This window comes from Chiloscyllium plagiosum, chromosome 30 (genome assembly GCF_004010195.1).
Source record: "Chiloscyllium plagiosum isolate BGI_BamShark_2017 chromosome 30, ASM401019v2, whole genome shotgun sequence".
NCBI classification, from domain to species: Eukaryota; Metazoa; Chordata; class Chondrichthyes; order Orectolobiformes; family Hemiscylliidae; genus Chiloscyllium; species Chiloscyllium plagiosum.
In genome coordinates this window covers 35,767,268-35,789,150 of record NC_057739.1, presented here as the reverse complement: position 1 = coordinate 35,789,150, position 21,883 = coordinate 35,767,268, and the positions used below count along the sequence as shown (strand labels likewise).

At 38.1% G+C, this 21,883-nt stretch overlaps 2 protein-coding genes across 12 annotated transcripts in view; one reads left to right on the top strand and one right to left on the bottom strand.

The window, feature by feature from the left end:
* The window catches only part of nup188 (nucleoporin 188), a 98,985-nt gene extending 93,196 nt beyond the window's left edge, over positions 1-5,789 (top strand). For all 3 annotated transcript variants that reach the window (XM_043720361.1, XM_043720363.1, XM_043720362.1), the window contains exons 44-45: positions 2,374-2,503; positions 4,027-5,789. In XM_043720361.1, the coding sequence (XP_043576296.1) occupies positions 2,374-2,503; positions 4,027-4,206 (310 nt within the window). In that variant the 3' untranslated portion in view covers positions 4,207-5,789. The remainder of the gene's footprint in view (positions 1-2,373; positions 2,504-4,026) is intronic.
* Positions 5,790-13,355: 7,566 nt separating this feature from the next.
* The window catches only part of LOC122564907 (rap guanine nucleotide exchange factor 1-like), a 243,172-nt gene continuing 234,644 nt past the window's right edge, over positions 13,356-21,883 (bottom strand). For all 9 annotated transcript variants that reach the window (XM_043720352.1, XM_043720354.1, XM_043720351.1 and 6 more), the window contains 3 exons: positions 18,307-18,404; positions 16,126-16,254; positions 13,356-15,443 (listed from right to left, as the gene is read on the bottom strand). In XM_043720352.1, coding sequence (XP_043576287.1) covers positions 15,293-15,443; positions 16,126-16,254; positions 18,307-18,404 — 378 coding nt within the window. In that variant the 3' untranslated portion in view covers positions 13,356-15,292. The remainder of the gene's footprint in view (positions 15,444-16,125; positions 16,255-18,306; positions 18,405-21,883) is intronic.

The following is a 21,883-nucleotide window of genomic DNA, read 5'->3' as shown; positions in this document are numbered from 1 at the left end:
GAACGTGCAAACTCCACACAGTCAGTCGCCTGAGTCGGGAATTGAACCCGGGTCTCTGGCGCTGCGAGGCAGCAGTGCTAACCACTGTGCCACCGTGCCGCCCTGAGGTCAGGAGTGAATTACTAAATTCATAGCGTATGACTTTCTCACGTGGTCACCATTCATGTGGCTGCTCCAGTTCAGTCTCTGTTCAATGGTAACCCCAACGATGTAGATAATAGGGGATTCAGTGATAGTAACACCATTGAACACCAAGGGCAATTGTTAGATTTTCTCCTGTTGGAGATGGTAATTGCCTAGCACTTGTGTGCTATGTTAATTGGCATTTATCAACCTAATCTGGGATGTTCCCCATGTCTTGCTGTCTCTGGATTTGGGCTGCTTCAATTCTGAGGAGTTGTGGATGTTGTTGGACAGTGCAGTCATCAGTTAACATTCCTGCTTCTGATCTTGTCATGGAGGTGACACAGGTGATGGTTGAGCTGAGAACGCCACCCCGAAAAGTTTCTTCTGTGATATCCTTGGACTTGCAGCAACTACAGCAAAGCTCCTTTTATGATAGAAGTTGGAGCTTTCCTCCCAATCTGACTCCCATTTTGTAGTGGCGGCTTGATGCTATAGTCAGTCAAATTGCATTGATGTCAAGGGCAGTCACACTTCTCTAACCTCTGGGTTTCAACATTTTTGATCATATTCTGAACAAAGTTGTAATGGGGTCAGGAGCAAGGTGGCCCTGACTGAACCTAAACTGAGCTACAGTTAAGTTGTTGAGCAAATCTGGCTTAATAGCACACTCAACCCTTTCCATCACTTTGCTGATTGAGACTTGACTGATAGTGTAGTAATTAGCTTTCTCTGGACATAACTTGGCAATTTTCCAGTTGGATGCCACTGTTGTAGCTGTATTGCATCAGGTTGGCTGCAATTGGGCTAGGTCTGGAATACTACTTCAGTACCATTGCTGGAATGTTATTTTATTTCAAATCTCACATTTTAGGATTTCTGGGTTCTGATATCAACAATAAATTTAGATAACCTTAAATGTGAACTATTTCAGATTGTTTAGTGGTCGTTTCTATTTAATGCATTCAGAATTATTTTTGAAGTAAATATTTTCACAAGGGATACTAATCTCTGCATTGTTCCAATTTTGTGTGTCATGGACTGTAGTAAACAATGCGGTATCTACTGATTCTATTTGGCATAGGTTCAGTGGTTAAGGCCCATTCCCAAGTGTTTGCATGTCTCCTTATAGCATCCTTTCTGCCTTTTCGTCTGAGGTCTGCATTTATTCTATGGGAATATGTTGGTTCATTTTTATAAACCTGTCATTGTAATAACTGGTTGGGGGAAGGGGGCATTATCAGCATAATCCACACCCAAGGGGAAAAAAAATCTAAAATACCCAAAGATGTAAACTGCATTGATGTTGGGAATTGGAAATGACAAAAGTTTTGATATGTGTGGTGACTGTATGATCTGCAATTCCTCAAGTCTTTCATATCGCAACTGGAGATTTTTTTTATTCTATTGCATTGCTGACTAAACTTACCATGAGTTAAATGTAATCATTTAGGAGGATTTATTTCCATCATGAGCTTGGAGAATTGTAAAGAGAAAATTCTTTGCAGTTCCCAGACCACACGTGTTGTATAGCTTTAAATTCTTGTCTAAGAGCCAAAGTTTTATGATCGAGGAGGGTAATTTAATACATACCAGCTGTTGTTTGGTTTATTACAAGGCTTATATTTGCTCAAAATTCAAATATCTGTCATTTACCTATGCTGTAATATTTTGTATGGTTTTTAACTAATATTTACAAAAAAAAAATCAGACCACCGTCCAAACTTTCAGCAGAATCACATGCTGGTAACTTTGAAGGAGCCTTGACTCAGTGATTGAACATTCAATCATATTGGAATGGTTTGAAACTCCATTCCAAAGACTGAAACATCAGCTTAAATTATGTGCTGAAATGTTGTACAGAGTTGAGAATGTAAGCTGCATCCCTGTGTGCTCTCAGGGCACCAGTTGAACAAGAATGGGGAAGTTTTCCAAGTCCAAGTTTTCATTTATCCTGTAACCAAGACTATACAAAACAGTGTAGTCTGAAGTGTCTGCTATGCTTTTCTATGAAGAATTTAGGCATATCTAAATGCATATTCTATACTTTCAAGGGTTAGTTGCCGTTCCTCAATAAATTATCTTTTAATCTATTACTTTGCAAATTTCTACCATTTTTCCAACTTGCTTTTCTAATAGTGTTCCGATCTCTTTAGTGACTAAATTCATGAAATTAAAGATGGCCTTAATAAATGCAAGTTCCATTTTTCCCTTCCCTAATTAAGCTAATCAAATCCTCTTGCACTGAAGGTCCCTTCTGACGTTCACAATGGAAAACTGTTTCTATGTGCTGATTTCACAAGCAGTCCGTTATCTGAAGGATCCATCTGTTCACTCACGTGACAAGCAGCGGATGAAGCAAGAATTAAGTTCAGAACTGGTAACTTTTCAGTTTTACACTGCTCTTAAATTGTTTAATAATTACAAGTAATACTGTGAGTTAGCCACTCTCTCAAAATGCAACTACCTTGATATCTAACTTGTTTCCTCATTTGAACACATTCTGAAAAGACTTAATAGGAAAAAACTTCACAAATTGTGATAAGGTACAGAGGAAAAATTGTAATTTCTTCCATTTACCAATGTTGGCAAGAGTTGGATACAAGTATAAATAAGATTCACCTTTATGTTCTCTTTTGCCAACATCTAAAGCAAATCAAAGCAGGAAAATATAGTGTGCATGCATGTGATAGATAGAATGTCCTATTCCCTCCATTTCTTGTTTTGAGTTTTTGTTTCCAATTCTGATCCTTATTCACACTTGTTTCTTTTAAGCATTTTATCTGTGGTCTTGAATGTTAATTATCAATTTACATAAAAAATACTTCTGCTGGAACCCAAATTGTATTGTGGAATTGGTGAGAGTTGAAATGTTCTCACATCAGAAATTTGTATAGCTGCTTTAATTTTATCACTGTGTTTATAGAAAATTTAAAGCCATACTGACAAATAAAATTGAGTTTATAGATGCATTATAATATAGTGGACATTAAAATATTTGTCATGTTATCAAAACTGAAAAGTGAATAATTTGGATACCTGAATGCAATTCTGCTGTTTATTCAGTATGGAGGTAAGTATAACAAAATCGATGTGTGTACTAGAAGGTCAAGCTGGCTTGTGTAATTTGGTCACAAATAATTTCCCATTGCTTATTAAACCTAGATTAAGTCTTCTGAGACTAAGGGGTCACACATTTAAGACAAATGAAGAAATTTCTACTGAGGGTTGTGAATCTGGAACTCTGATAGAATTTGTTGAGGCTGGATCATTAAGCACAACAACCTGGTGATATTAGTGCTGGACTGTCAATCCAGAGACCTGGGTAATGTTCTGGGAACCTATGATTGAATCCTGCCATTGCAGATGGTGGGATTTCAATTCAATTTAAAAAAACTTGAATTAAGACTTTAGTCCACTGTTGATTGTATGGAAAACTCATCTGGTTCCCTAATGTCCTTTTGGTAAGGAAACTGCCATCCTTACCTGGTCTAGCCTATATGACTCCAGACCCATATGTGGTTGACTCTTATTTCTCATCCATAATTGACTAGAGGGCAGTTAAATGTTGGTCTAGCCATCTTGTGACTGAATTTGATAAAAAGCAAATTCAAGGGAATCGGATTATGGGGAAAAGGCAGGAGGGTGGAGTTGAGGATTATCAGATCTCAATTTAATGGCAGAGCAGACTCAATGGGCTGAATGGCCTATGTCTTATGGTCATCTTTCAAGTGAACCTGGACTAAGGATCCATTTCTGGAATATTGATGTACAACTACAGATGAATAAATAAAGCACAATGTTTAGACAAAGAAATAAGCAACTTTGTATTAGAAAATATGCTAAAGAATAGTTTTATTTAAATTTGCTTAATGTCATATTTATTGTCTACTACTGTTTCAGAGTACAGTTTTGTCCAGTATTTCCCGTTATTCACGTCGTGGTACACCATGTTCCCCTGCTGCGGCCCTGCTGATGTCTCCTGCGAGCAAATCCACCTGCTCCGTATCCAAGTTGAGTCCTGACAATCAGGAACCGTTAATCCAGCTCGTCCAGGCCTTTGTTCGTCAGATCCAGAGATAGAATAGGATCAACCATTGTTAGACTTCAATGCTTTCTAGCTCTGGACTCCATACAACTTCATTTGCAGCAGTTTTTACTGACCAAAGCTCATGTGAATATCTCAGAATAGAACTTCAGCTACTTTAATTGAAAATGTTTATTTTTGGTGAACAGTTTTCAGCTGTACTAATTTCTCTCAAAGTTAAAGGATAGAATTACATTACAATTACAATCATGACAGCCTATTAGATAGAATAAATGGTAGCTGTTCCTAAACAATTGAAAATTTGTACAGTAGCATCTGCTGTTAGTTTTGTGACAGTAGAGATGCAGTTAAGTCATTTGAGACTTTCTCTTGTAGAACTGTAATGGAGGTGGTCAAGAAAAAAAATCATTCTGAAGGGATATCATGCTGTGTCACAGTAACATTTTTATAAAGTGTCTTTAATTCCAGTTTTATTACAAATGTGAAACATATTCATCAGTGAAAGCTGCCACAGAAACAACACTCCCTCGTTGGGTTTGTGTGTTACAAGCATCTCTGTTGAGACCCTGATCAAGAAATGTTTGAGTGGTTAGGAGTGCCATGACAGTTTACAGCTATTCTTTACTTTTATATACCACACAGTTCATTCTTTGGGCATTTTCTGTAGAACTAACCAGTGAATCTTAGATATGCATTTACAGCTGTTTTGTGTAAGTATTGTTCATTACTGGACATTTTCAGATTTGATTAGAGGAGCTACCTGAACAAAGAACTGGCAGTTCAAATAAGCAACATAAGCTCTTGTAGAGGAAATCAAAACTATTTTAACAACTTATGTAAATCAGCAGAAACATTTTGATTTTGACCAGATGCACTCATTTTTACTTGAGAGATTTTGCAATAACTCGTGGCAGCATTGTGTGACTGTTCTGTCAGAAGTCACAGGGGTAGGGGAGGAGCTAATTTCCTCAGGCTGTAAAGTGACCATGGCATGCAGACCACAACTTTATACTAGTGCTTTCTTCAGTGAAGAAAACAACTTTTTTCTAGAGGCCTTCTCCAATAGTAGCTAATAATTTTAAAAAGCTTAACAGATTTCCTGATGCAGACAATTTTACAACTCAAATATTCAACCTGGGTCCAAGTTTTGCCAAATAGACTGGCCATCTCATTGTCCTTGATGGCAGGGAATTTTTTGAGACCGATAGAGTGATGAAAGAAATTTTTAAGTAAATTTCAACAATTATGGCCACTAATTTATTATTAAACCAAATCATAGAATAGGATTCTCGAACACTGGTTTGAAAGGTGTATTCTGGTAATAAAGATACTAAATTTAACAAGAAACAACCATTTGTCGTTAACATCAGTGAAATTTTGAATCCTGTTAGATAAAGTTTAGACTTTTTGGTCACTAACTGCCCCAATAATTGTAATAGACACAAGCAACTTAATTGAATGATTCATCTTGCAGTCACTTTATGAAACTGCAATTCATTTGTAACTTGTTGGGACAATTGTTTAATTCTAGCCTTGTACAATGTTCATCTACCTTTCTGTGATGGTTTTACAGTTTTTAAAGCTTTTAAAAAGCTGAAGAATAAACTTAATCTTGTAATGGTTCCTGATTTTTTTCTGGTCTGATCAAATAACATCTACATTTTTACTTGGGTTAAACGCTCTTGTATGTGCTCACATACTGCTGTCATAATTCTACCTGATGAATGAATGCTCAGTTCCACCTGATGTCAAATATTATGACAATTTGGCACATGGTGGGATTTCATCAGAACTACTCAGATGACTGCAAGTTAATTCCTTCATAGCATTTTGTGTTTTTTTTAAACTTACTGCAACACCAAAGCTTGGCAAAATAAATTGCACTTCAATTAAATTTAAATCACTTCCTTACTTTATCTTCTGCATCCAATACCCTGCCTTCTCAAGTTGTAATTATGATTTGCTTATGCCAGTACTACTAATATAGTTCTTCCTTCATTGCAAATAACAGCCTTGAGCTTGGGCAATCAGGATGCTGAGCGCTCATTTATTTTAATAACTCTGCAACTTGAACAGAGCTGCCATTTCATGTGACAACTGAAGGACCTTAAAAAAAGTACTTTTTCTCAATTATTGCAAATCATGTTTCAATTATTTAATATCATTTTGTTTGGCTGTAAGGAACATTCCTAACAAATGTGCATATACATGTTTTAGTTTTACTGTACTATTACTGCATTGAAGTTTTCAAATGTTATATTTAAAAAGAGCGAGCAATTTTCCAGAATCTAAATTGCGGTTGTTCTTGTTCCAACTTCATAAAGGAAAATAAATGAGGGATTTTTTCCAAAACAAACTTTATGCAAAGTCAATTGACTTTTGTACAGAAATAGTAATTTAGAAGTACTGTGAAAAAGTGCAATATAACCACTGTAGGGACAGTATGGTATGGTGGCTCAGTGGTTAGCACTGCTGCCTCACAGCACCAGGGACCCAGGTTCAATTCCCACCTTGGACAACTGTCTGGAGTTTGCACATTCTCTCCATGGCTGCGTGGGTTTCCTCCCACAGTCCAAAGATGTGCAGGTTAGGTGAACTGGCCATAGGTGTTAGGTGGATGAATCAGGGGTAAATGTAGGGGAATGGGTCTGGGTGGGTTGCTCTTCGGAGGGTCAGTGTGGACTGGTTGGGCTGAAGGCCCGGTTTCCATACTGTAGGGAATCTAATCTAATTTAACTATTTATGTTGAAGCAGTAAAGTTGGTCTGAACTGAGTCTTTTTTCCAGACAGTTCATTACATTGGATAGCTTCATTGTTATCCAGTTTGTAAGTAGTATTTTTAAATTCATCTTTTAAGTAATTTGTAGTCAGGTAAACAAGTCACTAGGATAAAGATAAAGGGTAGGGCATTTTTTTTCCCTCCGAAAATGGAGGGGTGACCTTAGATGTTTATAAAACCATAGCCAAGGTCTTTTTCCCCCACTGTCGAAGAGTCCAAAACTACAGGGCATAACTTTAAGGTAAGAGGGAAAAGATTTAAGAGGTTGGTGCATAAATGGAAGAAGTGGTAGAGGCAGGTACAATTGCAACATTTAATAGGCACCTGGGTGGGTGTACCAAATAGGAAAAGTTTAAGTTGGATTAGATTAGTTTAGGATGTCTGTTTGGCATGGATGAGTTGGACCAAAGGCTTAGGTTTCACAACTACCTTATTTAACAGTATATTCATTGTATATGAAGCAAGCTTACTGTTTTTTTTCTTCTTGCAATAAAAGTAATTAAGAGTTTAATGTCTATGATCAGATCTGTTTTTTTTTCAGACTAATATAGGGAACTTCAACTTGCATCTGGACTGAGTAGTGCTTTCATATCTAGAAGTGACATTGACATGTACTTTATACATTCAGCTAACTGGTCTCTGCATTTATGCATCATATCACCTTGATCACTCTTTTGGTGATTTAGTTAAACTTCTTGAATTACTATATTAGATGACTTAATTTTAAAGCTTCTTCATTCCTACCTTAATATGATTTTTAGTAATTCTTCAAACCTGTGGTGAAATGACATACTTTTGATATGCTTTAGAAAATGGAGCTAAGTTGAAGTGAGCAGAAGGACACAGGATTGAACATTTTAAAAATCACACCACCAGGTTGTGGAGTTAGTGCTTCCAATTAAACCTGTTGGACTGTATCCTGGTGGTGTGATTTTTAAACTTTGTAACCCCAGTCCAACACCAGCATCTCCAAATCAGGATTGAAAATGACATTGATTACCTAAATGTGCAAAATAGGTGAATTTGCTGAATGGCATGTGCTACTTGACACTTTTTTTGAATCTTTTCCATTGCCTTTATTGAAATCTTGTGTTGAAGCATCATATCAGGAGATATTCCTAGTCAAAAATGTTATGGAAAGAGTTTACCTTAAGGAACAATGCTGGAGGACCAGCACAATTCTAATATTTATGTATCTCTCTTCCCAAACTACAATGACAATCTGCTGCTTATGCACTCTGAAAAGAAGAGGCACCATGTTCCCACCGACTTTGATTGTCACTTTTAATCTGCAGTCTGCTGCATGCACTGTAAACATGAATGTTAATCTTTATTTGTATAAAAAGTTACACATTTGAAATGGTTGCAGGAACATGACATTTTAGAATATACAATTAAGTACTCAAGCAAAGATGAGGCCGACATAGGCAGTGTTAGGCTGTGGCTCAGAGAACTTCTGAAATAATTAGGGCACTTTCACAACTTAACTTAAGCATTCAGGGTAAAATCAGAAATTAGTATGATACCATTTCAAATAATAATTTCAGTTTAAACTGTCTCATTGTGATTTTGAATTTGCATAGTCTAACTAGGACCCACACTTAGACTAAGCAGCCTCCTGTCTGTGGTCAGAGACAACCAATTTAAAAATAACATTTACTTAATTACCAACTAACATGGACAAATCGATGCCATTCACATTAGCTTCCCAACTGGACATGATCCTTTTAAGTATAATTATTAAAGTGACCTATTCCTGTGTCAAATTGTAGCTGGTGCAAGTTTACACCATAAAAACAACGTAAGGTGCTTCAATAAAGGTCTCAGTGGGTGGCCTTGTGTGGAAATGTCCTGAACTCCCTTTCATTAAAAACTGAAGAAAAAAAACAAAAAATGATTCAGGGGTTACTTTTTTTAATATTATGTACATATATAAAATGAAGTATATACACAATGATGTATTTACTGAAGTTACTATTTAAAATGCGCAAAAGTACTATTCAAACTGGTTCCAACATTTAACAAAAGTTAATGGATATTTTTCTACATTGTTGAGAATCCAGTGAGTCACCACAATAGTTAACTTCAGATTTAACACAATTTACGTTCTAAGTGCATTGTGCTTACTATTTAGCAAGATAGTTTGAATCAATTCCATCTCTTTTGTATAATGCACTTCAACTATGAAATTTCAACTTTTGATTGAAATGATCAATAGGTAAACCACTAGGCCAACACAACTCTGTCAAATAATCAGTTGATTGCTAGACTAAGTGGTTCCGATTTTAAAGGAGCTCATCAAGCTTCTATATCAAAGAAACATTACATTCAACTGAAGTTTATAATGCTGTATCTTATGTAATTTAACACCATTATGCTCCCAAAAAGAACTCATATGCTTTAACATTCAGATAACTAAGAGCTTTTTTAAAAGGCTCTTGCTGTAAATTTAAATTATGTTTAAGGGTAGATTCACTAAGAGTATGGTTAATTCTACACTGCTATGAATAAAAGACCTGCTCATAAGCACAATTCACTCAAGATAGGCCAAAGTGGATCATAGTGTCCTGTTATTGGCTGCTGCACAAAGTTGGAAGCCCAATACAGGTAAAAACAAAAATATATTCTTTTAGCTGCTATGCTAATTTAAAAAATTCAAAAACTTGTGTCTATGCGATGCAAGAACTCAAACAGTCCAAAATGCCTGCAGTTTCTTTAACGCAGCAAACTATAATATAATTTGAATAATTTTCCATAGGAAATACCTTTATCTGACTGGACAGAAGAAATTTTTAAAAATGCATATGGAGTTTGTTGCTTAGTTATTCTGAGAAAAGCAGAATTTAAACACCTACCTCAGCTATCATTTGAACTCGGCTCAACAGGATGACGTCACTTCTTTCAAGGCTACAAAATGAAGCATTGTGTAGTATCTCTTTGGAAAGGAGACATTGGGAGAGCTAGACTTCAAATATTAACCTGTTCTGCTCATAAATCAATGAAAACAGCTCCAAAACAGTACCAAAAATCCTCGGTTTACAACTCAAAAGTCATGAATCTGCATTTAATTATGTTCCTGACCAAGTCAGATTTGAGTCAATGCACTCTTTCATAAAATGAACAAGGGCAGCAGGGTATCCAAATATATTAGAGCGGGAGATGTAGACTGTCCCTTTAAGTTGGAAGTTTGGACTTCCAAAACAAACATTACAGGTACAAATATGCACCTTTGCATTATTTTTATGAGCACATGATCAAAATTATTTCATCTTTCAAGCAGTAAATACCATGAAATGATTTTGCTGATCAGTGATAATTTTATGTATGTGCAAACTCTAGCTTAAAATAGTGCACTGGTACAGCTGGGAATTTGAAACAGCAGGATTCCGTGATTTAATCATGTATAAGCATCGTTAACATGAATATGACTATAAGGAGAAATACCTGCTTGTCCTATATGGGTGTGTACAGGGAGCCAGGATTAATGTTAGACTAATCTTAGTAATGGCCTTAACGTTTGCTCTGAGTGCATCACTGGATGAACAAATATCTTGGCAGAGTGTAATGTCTTAAAATAATAAAATTCCAATGACCAAGCTGGAAAACCTGCATCATCACATTAGTGCATCAAAAGGTGATGGATCATCACCCTAAATTAAATCAGTTTTGTCCTCCATCACCAGGAGACAGAGGGAGGTGGTGAAGGATTGTTTTTCAGATTGGATGCCTGTGATCAACACTGTTTCACAGGGATTGGTACTGGGTCCACTTTTGTTTGTCATTTATAGAAATTATTTGGATAAAAACATAGGAGGCATTGTGAGCAAGTTCGTGGATGACACCAAAATTAGTGGCATAGTGGACAGTGAAGATGGCTGTCTAAGAGATCTTAACAAAAGGGCTGAGTGGTAGATGGTTCAATTTGGATAAATATGAGGTATTGTATTTTGGTAAACTAAACAAGGGCAGGACTTGTACAGTTAATGGTAGGGCCCTGGGTAGTGTTGTAGAACAGAGTGACCTAGGAGCTCAGGAACATAATTCCTTGAAATTTACGTCACAGGTCGACAGGGTAGTTAAGGCAGCAGTGTTTAGCACACTTGCCTTCATTGCTCAGACCTTTAAGTATGGAGTTGGGCATTGTATGGAGGTTGTATAGGATGTTGATGAGGTCTCTTCTGGAGTACTATGTGCAGTACTGCTCAGGAAGGATATTATTAAATTGGAGAGGGTTCAGAAAATATTTTACCAGGATGTTGCTGGAAATGGAGGGTGTGACTTTTTTTTCAGTAGCTAAGCAGGAGGTTGAAGGGCGACCTTACAGAGGTTCATAAAGTCATGAGGAGTATAGGTAAGGTGAATGGCAGGTGTCTTTTCCTGGGGGGCAGGGGAGAAGGGGGAAAGAGTTCAAAACCAGGGGGCATATTTTTAAAGTGAAAAGAGAAAGTTTTAAAAAGGACTGAAGGGCACCTTTGTTCATAGAGTGTTTGGTGTGTGGAATGAACTGTAAGTGGTGGATATAGGTATTGTAACAATGTTTAAAAGACGTGTACAAGAATAGTAAGAGTTTGGAGGGGAATGGGTCAAACACAGACAAGTGGTATTAGCTTAATTTGGGATTACAATTGGTGTGGACTAGCTGGATCGATGGGTCTGTTTTTATGCTGTATGAGTCTATGACTATGTTAGGTGTGTTCATGACCAGGTGTCGAATATCAGGAATGAATTACAGTTGTTAGCAGATGAAGTGTTTAGGTTATGAAATGTAAACTGATATGAACAAGACCAATATTATGAAAGTTACTAGTAATGCAGGTAAAAGTAAGTAGCTTAATAAAAAGATTTTTAAAATTCTTCTATTGGGTGAAAGCATCACTGGCACAATCAGCAATTGTGGCCCATTGCTAACTGCCCTCAAGTTAGATGAAGAAATACAACTTAAATAAGGAGGGTGCATAAAGAGAGCAGCTTGCCATATCGAACATCTAAGATTCAAGGGAAAAACTGGCACCTAACAGAAGATACTGTTGAAACTACTAAGAAAAGATCTGCAGGAAAAGAAAACAACTTGAATAAGAGGAAGCAATTTAAGGATACATCTAGACCACCTCGAAACTGGAGATTTAAATGAAGAAAAGCATAATAAAGTATTTTGGAGGAAGAAGAATAGCATCTTAACTTTTCTGAGAAAGACCAGTAAGGTGATGGTTAAATGTGTGGTGCAAATTGATTGACATTACCTGCTGCAGTGCTCTAACTTCATGTTATTGCAATCTGAAGTACAGTTTATATGTGCCAAGCATTTAGAGATTGATTTTGTTTGGCGATTTTTTCCATGGCTGCAGATAAACCATCTCAGTAGAACTTCTTTCTCTGATGAACATAATCTATGATTAGAATTTCATTAGAAAATCCCAGAAACCCAAAACTTCAATTTCTGTTGGTCTAGGATTAAAACTTATTAAATTCAGGACACCTAGCAGATCTAAAAGTAAGTTGAATTCTAGAAATTGTTTCAAAACTTTGTTATCCACTTACAATACTGACAAGGAAACAAAGACTTAAATTATTTAACTTAAGATTTAAAATGTCCAGTGAATTAAGTCAGCAAACCAGACTGGATTTCTGCAACTGCAGCCAATTGTTTGAATTAAGATTAGAAATGTCCATATACTAGTTTCCTCACTGATATGCTAAGTATAAAGAAATATTCAGTCTAACTAGAAATCATACCCAAAATTTAATTCTGATGCCCAATTATGTCAGTTACAATACAGTTTTCCAATGCTGTAGGATACAAACCACTGATAATCTGATAATTGTGAAATAAGTTTCCTCAAAATAGAATTATGCTTTATCTAATAATTTAGTATAAACAGTAATTAACATCCAAGTTTAAAACTGCCCAATGTCTTATTTTGATCACCTATAACAAACTTTAAAACACCATAAAGTTATTGCTGCTAGCTCAGCAGATGGAGGCCAAAATATGACTGTTTTGGACAACCTGGGGCACATATGCAGTTCAAGTGTTAAGATGTTCTTTAAATTTAACAAACCTCTTAACTGATAATCCAATCTGGCCACACTAGGTGGACACGTTTTTAATGTATGCAGTAACTGCCTTACCCACTATCAGCTTGCCATCATTTTGTAAAGAAACCAATTCTGAAATCAAATCTATTCCAAACCAATGTCAAGCTTGCTTACTCAGTTCATTTTCGGCTGTTATAGTTTAGCAAGTAGAGTGAAAGGAAACCTTTTGGGCATGTATTAAAAGTAAGGGATATTCTTTTTCATTTAAATCAAAGGGACAGAAATTCTATTATATTACTCTGTGGATGTGACTTGACATAAAAACCTCTTCACGCTTTCGCAATTCTGAACAAGTTAATGGACGTAATGTGTGCGTACAAATCAAACCATTACTCCATGTCTACTACCAGGTATCACAAGTCCTGCATGCATCTGAAGTTAAAATTGGCAGCACAACAAAAAGGAGATCAGAACTTAAGAATATGAAGTTGAGAGACTGGATTTAACCACTTTACCAGGCCAGTGTTCATAGAGATGTACAGCATGGAAACAGACCCTTCAGTCCAACCTGTCCATGCCGACTAGATATCCCAACCCAATCTAGTCCCACCTGCCAGCACCCGGCCCATATCCCTTCAAACCCTTCCTATTCATGTTACAAGAGTTCTTCCTATGCTAAATTCAATATTCATAACTTGACTACATTATACTACATTTGAAATTTCTCAAACAATGCACCAGGATGAGAAGAAAGTTGAAACTAAAACTGGATATTGTAGGACTATTTAAACCGATTCTTGTATGCATCACTTGCTTAATTCATTCATCAAATATGCTCTTGGTTTGTTCTATCCTGGAAACTGAGCCATCTGCTGGAGAATAGGGACAGCGATGAAAAGTGCTGAAACTTAATTGAGAGTCTGCAGTAAAACACCTCCTTCTGAGAAAACCAAGAATGTTAACATTTGACATTAATACATTTCAGGGCATCCACACACATCTTGAACAACTATAAAGTGTTTTCTCACTATTTTAAGCCTACGCTGGTGAAAGAGTTAAAACAAACACTGCTGACTTCTTAAACTAATTGAATAATTTAGATTACACGGAAAATAATCATTATGAACATCAGCACATTATCTGAAAGAATGTGTTATCTCTTATGTTAGGGTCACTTTACATTCACCCAAGTACAGGCAGGGATTTCAGGTCAAACAAATAATCATTGCCAACTTATCAAAAACAGTATCAGATTCCCTTTTTAGGTGTGCAGACTTAGATAAGATTAATAACCTGAATGTGTCCTAAAAACCTAAAGCAGCAAGGGCACCACTCTACCCAGCAGCATCTATCAGTCACAAGTTAATATGAAGACCTGGCATACACAGGTGAATTCACTGACTACTTGATGAGTTGAACTGTCAAACTCAGCAGGCAACCCATTGCTTCGCAAAGTTAATTTGTCAGCTATGTACAGAAACCTCCAGTTTCAACTTCAGAATATTCTCCCATTACTGAAAAATGATTGACTGCAGCTTAATTATCAACAGTAAACAAAAAAAGACAGTCCTTTCAAAAACAAATTCTGCTTAACATTTTAAAATTCCACAGCGCATAGTCCATGCACAAAATATACAACCACATATGTTAACACCTTACAAAAGTCTGTTAAGTGAGGATGTTGAACAATGGTTAAGAGCAATCCCAGTCCTTTCAGTACCAGCCTGGCTAAAACACTTCTTCCAGTCTCTATGTACAATTGGTTTATTTTTTTCCATCAAATCATCCATTACTGGCATCCAGCATTACTCATGCAAAAAAAACCCAACACAGCACATCAACTTAGCATTCTGGTATTTACAGTGAGCCAGTCTTTCTCCTACAGTACAAAATAATATTTTAAGGTTTCCTGTGCAATTGTTAGTACCACTAGCTGTTACTCTATAAACAGAAGTCCACAACCAGTAAGTGAACCATCGTACCTTCGTACCTAACAATGTCAAACAGTCTCTAAAGCAGAGTCTAGATGCAGACCACATTTGGCCAATTAAAAAGTGAGCTGTATGGATGGGTCCACCATAGGACACTCAAAACCAGCTTGGCACGGGTGGTAGGAAAGGAAATTGAATGCAGGCAATGGCATAAAATCTGGGACATTTCCCAAGAGTATTGCCACCTGTTCTAAATCTGGTTTAAAACAAATCTCTGAAGGTGAAGCATGAACTGACTTCTGCAGCTCAGGTAAATAAAGTAATTTAGTGGGGTTCATTAGCTGCCATCTAAGGTTTAGTTTTCACCGTTGAAATCTAAGTTTTCTCTTCACGCTCTGTTTTCCGTCGCTGAATGTTGCGTGGTTTGATTTTTAATGACAGTTCCCACAGTGCTTCCTCTGCGAGGTGGTCACTGAAGTCATTGAAGAATATAACAATATCATCAATGCGCTTTAGTTCATAATGACTGGAAAAAAAAACAAAAGTTATCTTCAATATCAGAACCTTAAATTGTATTACACATTGAGGGACAGGGCAAAGGGAAATTGGAAGACTATGACATTAAAAATGCACGCCTTTCTGAAGGTACCTACAATCTAAAATTAACACTAGAGCCTATTCATGAAATGCAGTAAGTCAAAAATCACACGACATTGGGTTATAGTCCACAAGTTTATTTGAGAACGCAAGCTTTCAGAGCCCCTGCTTCTTCTGCACTAGCTGCCTGAGGAAGCTTGCCATCTCAAATAAATATGTTGGACTATAATCTGGTGTCTTGTGATTTTTGACTTTGTCCACCCCTGTCCAACACTGGCACCTGCAAATCATGAAATGCAGTACAGAGATTTTTCTCTTAGCCAGGCAGCCTGGGAGATCACAAAATATAACAATTTTTCCCACAGATAGAATGCAAGTTATATTAGCCTGTGATACATCTCCCAGCAATCAATTAAAATTTCAACTTGACAGAGGATCTGGGAGAGAGTTTTGTTGCCCTCAGGGATTAAAAACATTCAACTAGCATAAAAGCTGAAAAGGCACAACAGAGTTGTCAGTGGATCTAAAGCAGCAATGGTGTGTGGCAGTTAGCACGGACTCGATTACTAGTTTTCTTAATATCCACCTATCTCCTCAGAGCAAATACTCACACTTGCTGGAAGCATCGCATACTATCCAAGATATTAAACTGTTGCCACCGTTTAGAAAAGTTGATTTTTCCATCAATTAGATCTGGGTTGCCAAGGTGTACAAAGGTCAAGTCCTGTAGAATGAGGCCCCTATAGAAACAAAAGGATTAAAGATAAAAAGTTTTTGGCAAGCAATATACTCAAGTATGGCTTTGGGCTAAAAAAGAAACAGAACATGAATCAGTCCTCAATAGAGTTGACAACATGTTTGTATTTTGCAGTGCATAACAAATGAAGTATCAAGGTAAATAAAAGAACAAAAACTCAAGATGTGAGCTCTTAAGGGGCAGCACAGCAAATCAGTGGTTAGCATTGCTGCATCACAGCGCCAGGGACGCGGGTTCGGTTCCTGCTTCGGGAGAGCGTCTGTGTGGAGTTTGCACATTCTCCCAGTGTCTGCGTGGGTTTTCTCTGGATGCTCTGGTTTCCTCCCACAATCCAAAGATGCACTGGTTAGGTGAATTAGCCATACCAAATTGCCCTGTGTGTTAGGTGCCTTAGTCAGAGGTAACTATAGGTTAGGGAAACAGGTCTGGGTGGGTTACTCTTCGGACGTTGGTGTGAACTTGTTGGGCCAAAGGGCCTGTTGCCATAGTGAAGGAAATCTAATCAAGTTATTTGCCTCCAAGGGTGAGTGGAATAAACCAACAAACTAACCATGTGATTAATAGTTAGCGCTGACCATTCTGAAAGCTAGTGAGTTGGATACATATTTATAGCACAAAAACTACACACAATACTCTAGGTGCATGGTCTCCCAAGGCCTTGTACAATTGCAGCAAGACATCCCTGCTCCTGTAATCAAATCTATCAATATGAAGACCAACAAACCATTTGCCTTATTCACCGTCTGCTGCACCTGCATGCTTACTTTCAGCAACTGGTAGACAGGCAAATTCCCTAGGTCCCAATGCACCTCCCCTGTCACCAATCAGATAGTAAACTGCCTTCATGTTTTTACTCTCAAAGTGGATAACCTCACATTTATTCACATTATACTTCATGAGACATGCACTTGCCCACTCATTCAACTTGCCCAATCACACAGTAGCATCTCTGCCTTCTCCTCACAGTTCACCCTCCCATCCAGCTGTGTCATCTGCAAACTGAGATGTTACATTTAGTTCCCTCATCTAAATTGAGGTTTCAACTCTAAAAAGGACTTATTTGTTCCTTATCTTTGTTTCGTGTCTGCCATTCATGTCAGTGGTATGTAACAGTGAACCACCGTGTACAGTAAAGGTATGCTTGAAGGATGGCAATTAGCTTGAGAGAAGCAAACATTACTTCCTTCAGGTATACTTGTCCCTGAGAACATAATCAATGGAATTTCAAACTGGTCAGCACAATGTTGAATAATCAGGCAAATGTCAGAGATAACCAGACTGCAGCATCAAATGAAGTACAGCAGACACGGGACCAGGAGAGTGCCTGTTGATCAAATCTTCTGGATAATCAAGAGGTTTACATAACTGCAGGAAACCCTGACCAAGTGAAGCATAGAGACATTATCATCCCTAAAAAAAAGTCTATATAAAAACATCAACACACCACCTCAAATCGATGTAAAAACATACAGTAAATAACAGAAACAATGCAGGGGATACTCACATCACTGTTATTCTTTATTTATAGCATAAATACTCAGACATCACAGTATTTGAGGTATATAATTTTTGCCAGTTTATCAAGAGTGCTGATTAAAACTGCGTTAAAAATCACAACACCAGGTTATAGTCCAACAGGTTTAATTGGAAGCACACTAGCCTTCGGAGCGACGCTCCTTCATCAGGTGACAATCACCTGAGCGTCGCTCCGAAGGAGCGTCGCTCCGAAAGCTAGTGTGCTTCCAATTAAACCTGTTGGACTATAACCTGGTGTTGTGTGATTTTTAACTTTGTACACCCCAGTCCAACACCGGCATCTCCGAATCATGATTAAAACTACGTTTGCTATAATAAAGTAAATATTTTGGCTTATGCTCCTTTTCTCTTCTGTGCTTTTTCCCTAAACAGCATTCGCCAAGACTTTGAGTTGCTACAGGTCAAACTCTGAACCAGAGAATCCTGACTTGTTGCTGATGACAGTGTATTAGATTTTATTTTATTCATCCTTCAATGTACAACCAATTCTAATACTCACAGATAAGGTATACAGGGTGGTTCCACTTCTGCCAAAGCAGCTCGATATGCTCGAAATGAAGACGAACTATCAATGAGTGTACAGTACTCAGCCAGACCCTGAAAATAAAATGGTGAAAGTCAGTTTATCAAATAATGCTGCAGACATACATAGATACCAGATGAAGTGATGAAGATGTGCAACAGTCTTCAGCCATCCTCTGGCTTGTGGCATGTTAGGGAGAGAGATGTAACTTCATTGTCGGGTATGATGCAAAATTTGAAATTAGTGTCAATTTTGTCAAGTGAAACTACAGTAGAAAATAAAAATGTTGTAATACTTGGCAGGATACTAAATATATGCATAACCCAGTAATAGAACCTGATTTCTACAGGAATGAAAGATGCTGTCTAAAATTTATATGCGAGTTAGTCAGGTGTAATATTGTCCTACAGAAACCAAGGATTCAGGCTTCAAGTTTCATCAAAAGAAGCCATAAATGATTTTGAATGTTACCACTAAAATAGAGAGAGAGAGAGAGAGAGAGAGAGAGAGAGAGAGAGAGAGAGTGAGAGAGAGAGACCAGAACAAGTGAAGCAATGGAACAACTAGATTGAAGAAAATGATGTTGAAAATTAAAGGAGGTTTTCAGGAGAGCAGAGAAGGTTGAGAGGTAATACAATTGGTGCTCTTTGGATTCTATAAAAGGACTAGATTTTGCAGATGTAAAACCATGACATACTATTTCACCATATCAAGAACAATTGAAGTGGACATGCAGCCTGTATGTAGGAAAGAAAAGAAAATAATCTGCTCAAGAGCCTTCAAACTAAGCAACAGTGAAATCCATGGGGTTATATTTTGCATCATTATGGAATGAGTGCATACACTCTCTTCTGGTTAGCTAGGACAGTGAGCCAAGGTGGCTAAAGCTGAGGCTCAGTCTCTATTTCCCCCCTCACCTTTTTAAGTTTGCAGCAGTAATGCTGAAGTGAGCTAGTTAAAATCACAATCTTAACACAAAATTCTAGTACCTTTGTTCAATTTGTTTGGGGACTCGTCAACTGAGGTCATATGGGCTGAAGTTAGAAACAGGAAAGGAGGTCACCCTGTTGGGAGTTTTCTATAGGCCTCCGAATGGTTCCAGAGATGTAGAGGAAAGGATAGCAAAGATGATTCTCGATAGGATTGAGAGAGACAGGATAGTTGTCATGGGGTCTTCAACTTTCCAAATATTGACTGGGAACACTATAGTACGAGTACTATAGATGGGTCAGTTTTTGTCTAGTGTGCGCAGGAGGGCTTCCTGACACAGTATGTAGACCGGCCAACAAGGGGCGAAGCCACATTAGATTTGGTACTAGGTAATGAGCCCGACTAGGTATTAGACTTGGAAGTAGGTGAGCACTTTGGTGACAGTGATCGCAATTCTGTTATGTTTACTTTAGGGATAGAAAGGGATAGGTGTATTACCACTGGGAATGAGTTACAGCTGGGGGAAAGACAATTATGATGCGATTAGGCAAGATTTAGGAAGCATAGAATGGAGAAGGAAACTGCAGGGGATAGGCACATTAGAAATGTTGAGCTTATTCATGGAAAAGCTACTGTGTGCCCAAGATAAGTATGTACCTGTCAGGCAGGGAGGAAGCTGTAGAGCGCGGGAGCCGTGGTTTACGAAGGAAGTGGAATCTCTGGTCAAGAGGAAGGCGGTGGCTTATGTTAGGATGAGATGTGACGGCTCAGTTAGGGCGCTTGAGGGTTACAAGGTAGCCAGAAAAGACTTAAAGAGAGAGCTCAGAAGAGCCAGCAGACGACATGAGAAGAAGTTGTTGGCGGATAGGATCAGGGTAAACCCTAAGGCTTTCTATAGGTATTTAAGGAATAAAAGAATGACGAGTAAGATTAGGGCCAACCAAGGATAGTAGTGGGAAGTTGTGTGTGGAGTCAGAGGACATAGGGGAAGCACTAAATGAACACTTTTCAACAGTACTCACTCTAGAAAACAACAATGTTGTCGAGGAGATTACAAGATACAAGCTACTAGACTAAGTGTGATTGAGGTTCACAAGGAGGAGGTATTAGAAATCCTGAAGAGTGTGAAAATAGATAAGCCCCCTGGGCCGGATGGGAATTATCCTAGGATCCTCTGGGAAGCCAGGGAGGAGATTGCTAGGCCGTGGGCATTGATCTTTAAATCGTCATTGTCTACAGGAGTAGTGCCAGAAGACTGGAGGATAGCAAATGTGGTTCCCCTGTTCAAGAAGGGGAGTAGAGACAACCCTGGTAATTATAGACCAGTGAGCCTTACTTCAGTTCTTGGTAAAGTGTTGGAAAAGGTTATGAGAGATAGGATTTATAATCATCTAGAAAAGAATAATTTGATTAGGGATAGTCAGCATAGTTTTGTGAAGGGTAGATCGTGCCTCACAAACCTTATTGAGTTCTTGAGTTCTTTGAGAAGGTGATCAAACAGGTAGATGAGAGTAAACCGGTTGATGTGGTGCATATGGATTTCAGCAAGGCGTTTGATAAGGTTCCCCACAGTAGGCTATTGTACAAAATGCGGAGGAATGGGATTGTGGGAGATATAGCAGTTAGGATCAGTAATTGGCTTGCTAAAAGAAGACAGAGGGTGGTGGTTGATGGAAAATGTTCATCCTGGAGTCCAGTTACTAGTGGTGTACCACAAGGGTCGGCATTGGGTCCACTGCTGTTCATCATTTTTATAAACGACCTGGATGAGGGCGTAGAAGGGTGAGTTAGTAAATTTGCAGATGACACTAAAGTCGGTGGAGTTGTGGATAATGACGAAGGATGTAGTAGGTTACAGAGAGACATAGATGAGCTGCCGAGCTGGGCTGAGAGGTGGCAAATGGAGCTTAATGCGCTCAAGTGTGAGGTGATTCACTTTGGTCGGAGTAACCAGAATGCAATGTACTGGGATAATGGTAAGATCCTTGGTAGTGTAGATGAGCAGAGATATCTCTGTGTCCAGGTACACAGATCCTTGAAAGTTGCCACCCAGGTTGACAGGGTTGTCAAGAAGGCATACAGTGTTTTAGCTTTTATTAATAGAGGGATCAAGTTCCAGAACCATGAGGTTATGCTACAGCTGTACAAAACTCTAGTGCGGCCACACTTGGAGTATTGTGTACAGTCTTGGTCACCGCATTGTAAGGAGGATGTGGAAGCTTTGGAAAGGGTGCAGAGAAGATTTACTAGGATGTTGCCTGGTATGGAGGGAAGGTCTTACGAGGAAAGGCTGAGGGACTTGAGGCTGTTTTCATTAGAGAGAAGAAAGTTGAGAGGTGACTTAAGAGAGACATATAAGATAATCAGAGGGTTAGGTAGGGTGGATAGGGAGAGCCTTTTTCCAAGTATGGTAACAGCGAGCACGAGGGAGCATAGCTTTAAATTGAGGGGTGATAGATATAGGACAGATGTTAGAGGTAGTTTCTTTACTCAGAGTAGTAAGGGTATGGAATGTTTTGCCTGCAACGGTAGTAAAATTGCCAACTTTAAGTACATTTAAGTCATCATTGGACAAGCAAATGGACATACATGGAATAGCGTAGGTTGGATGGGCTTCAGATTG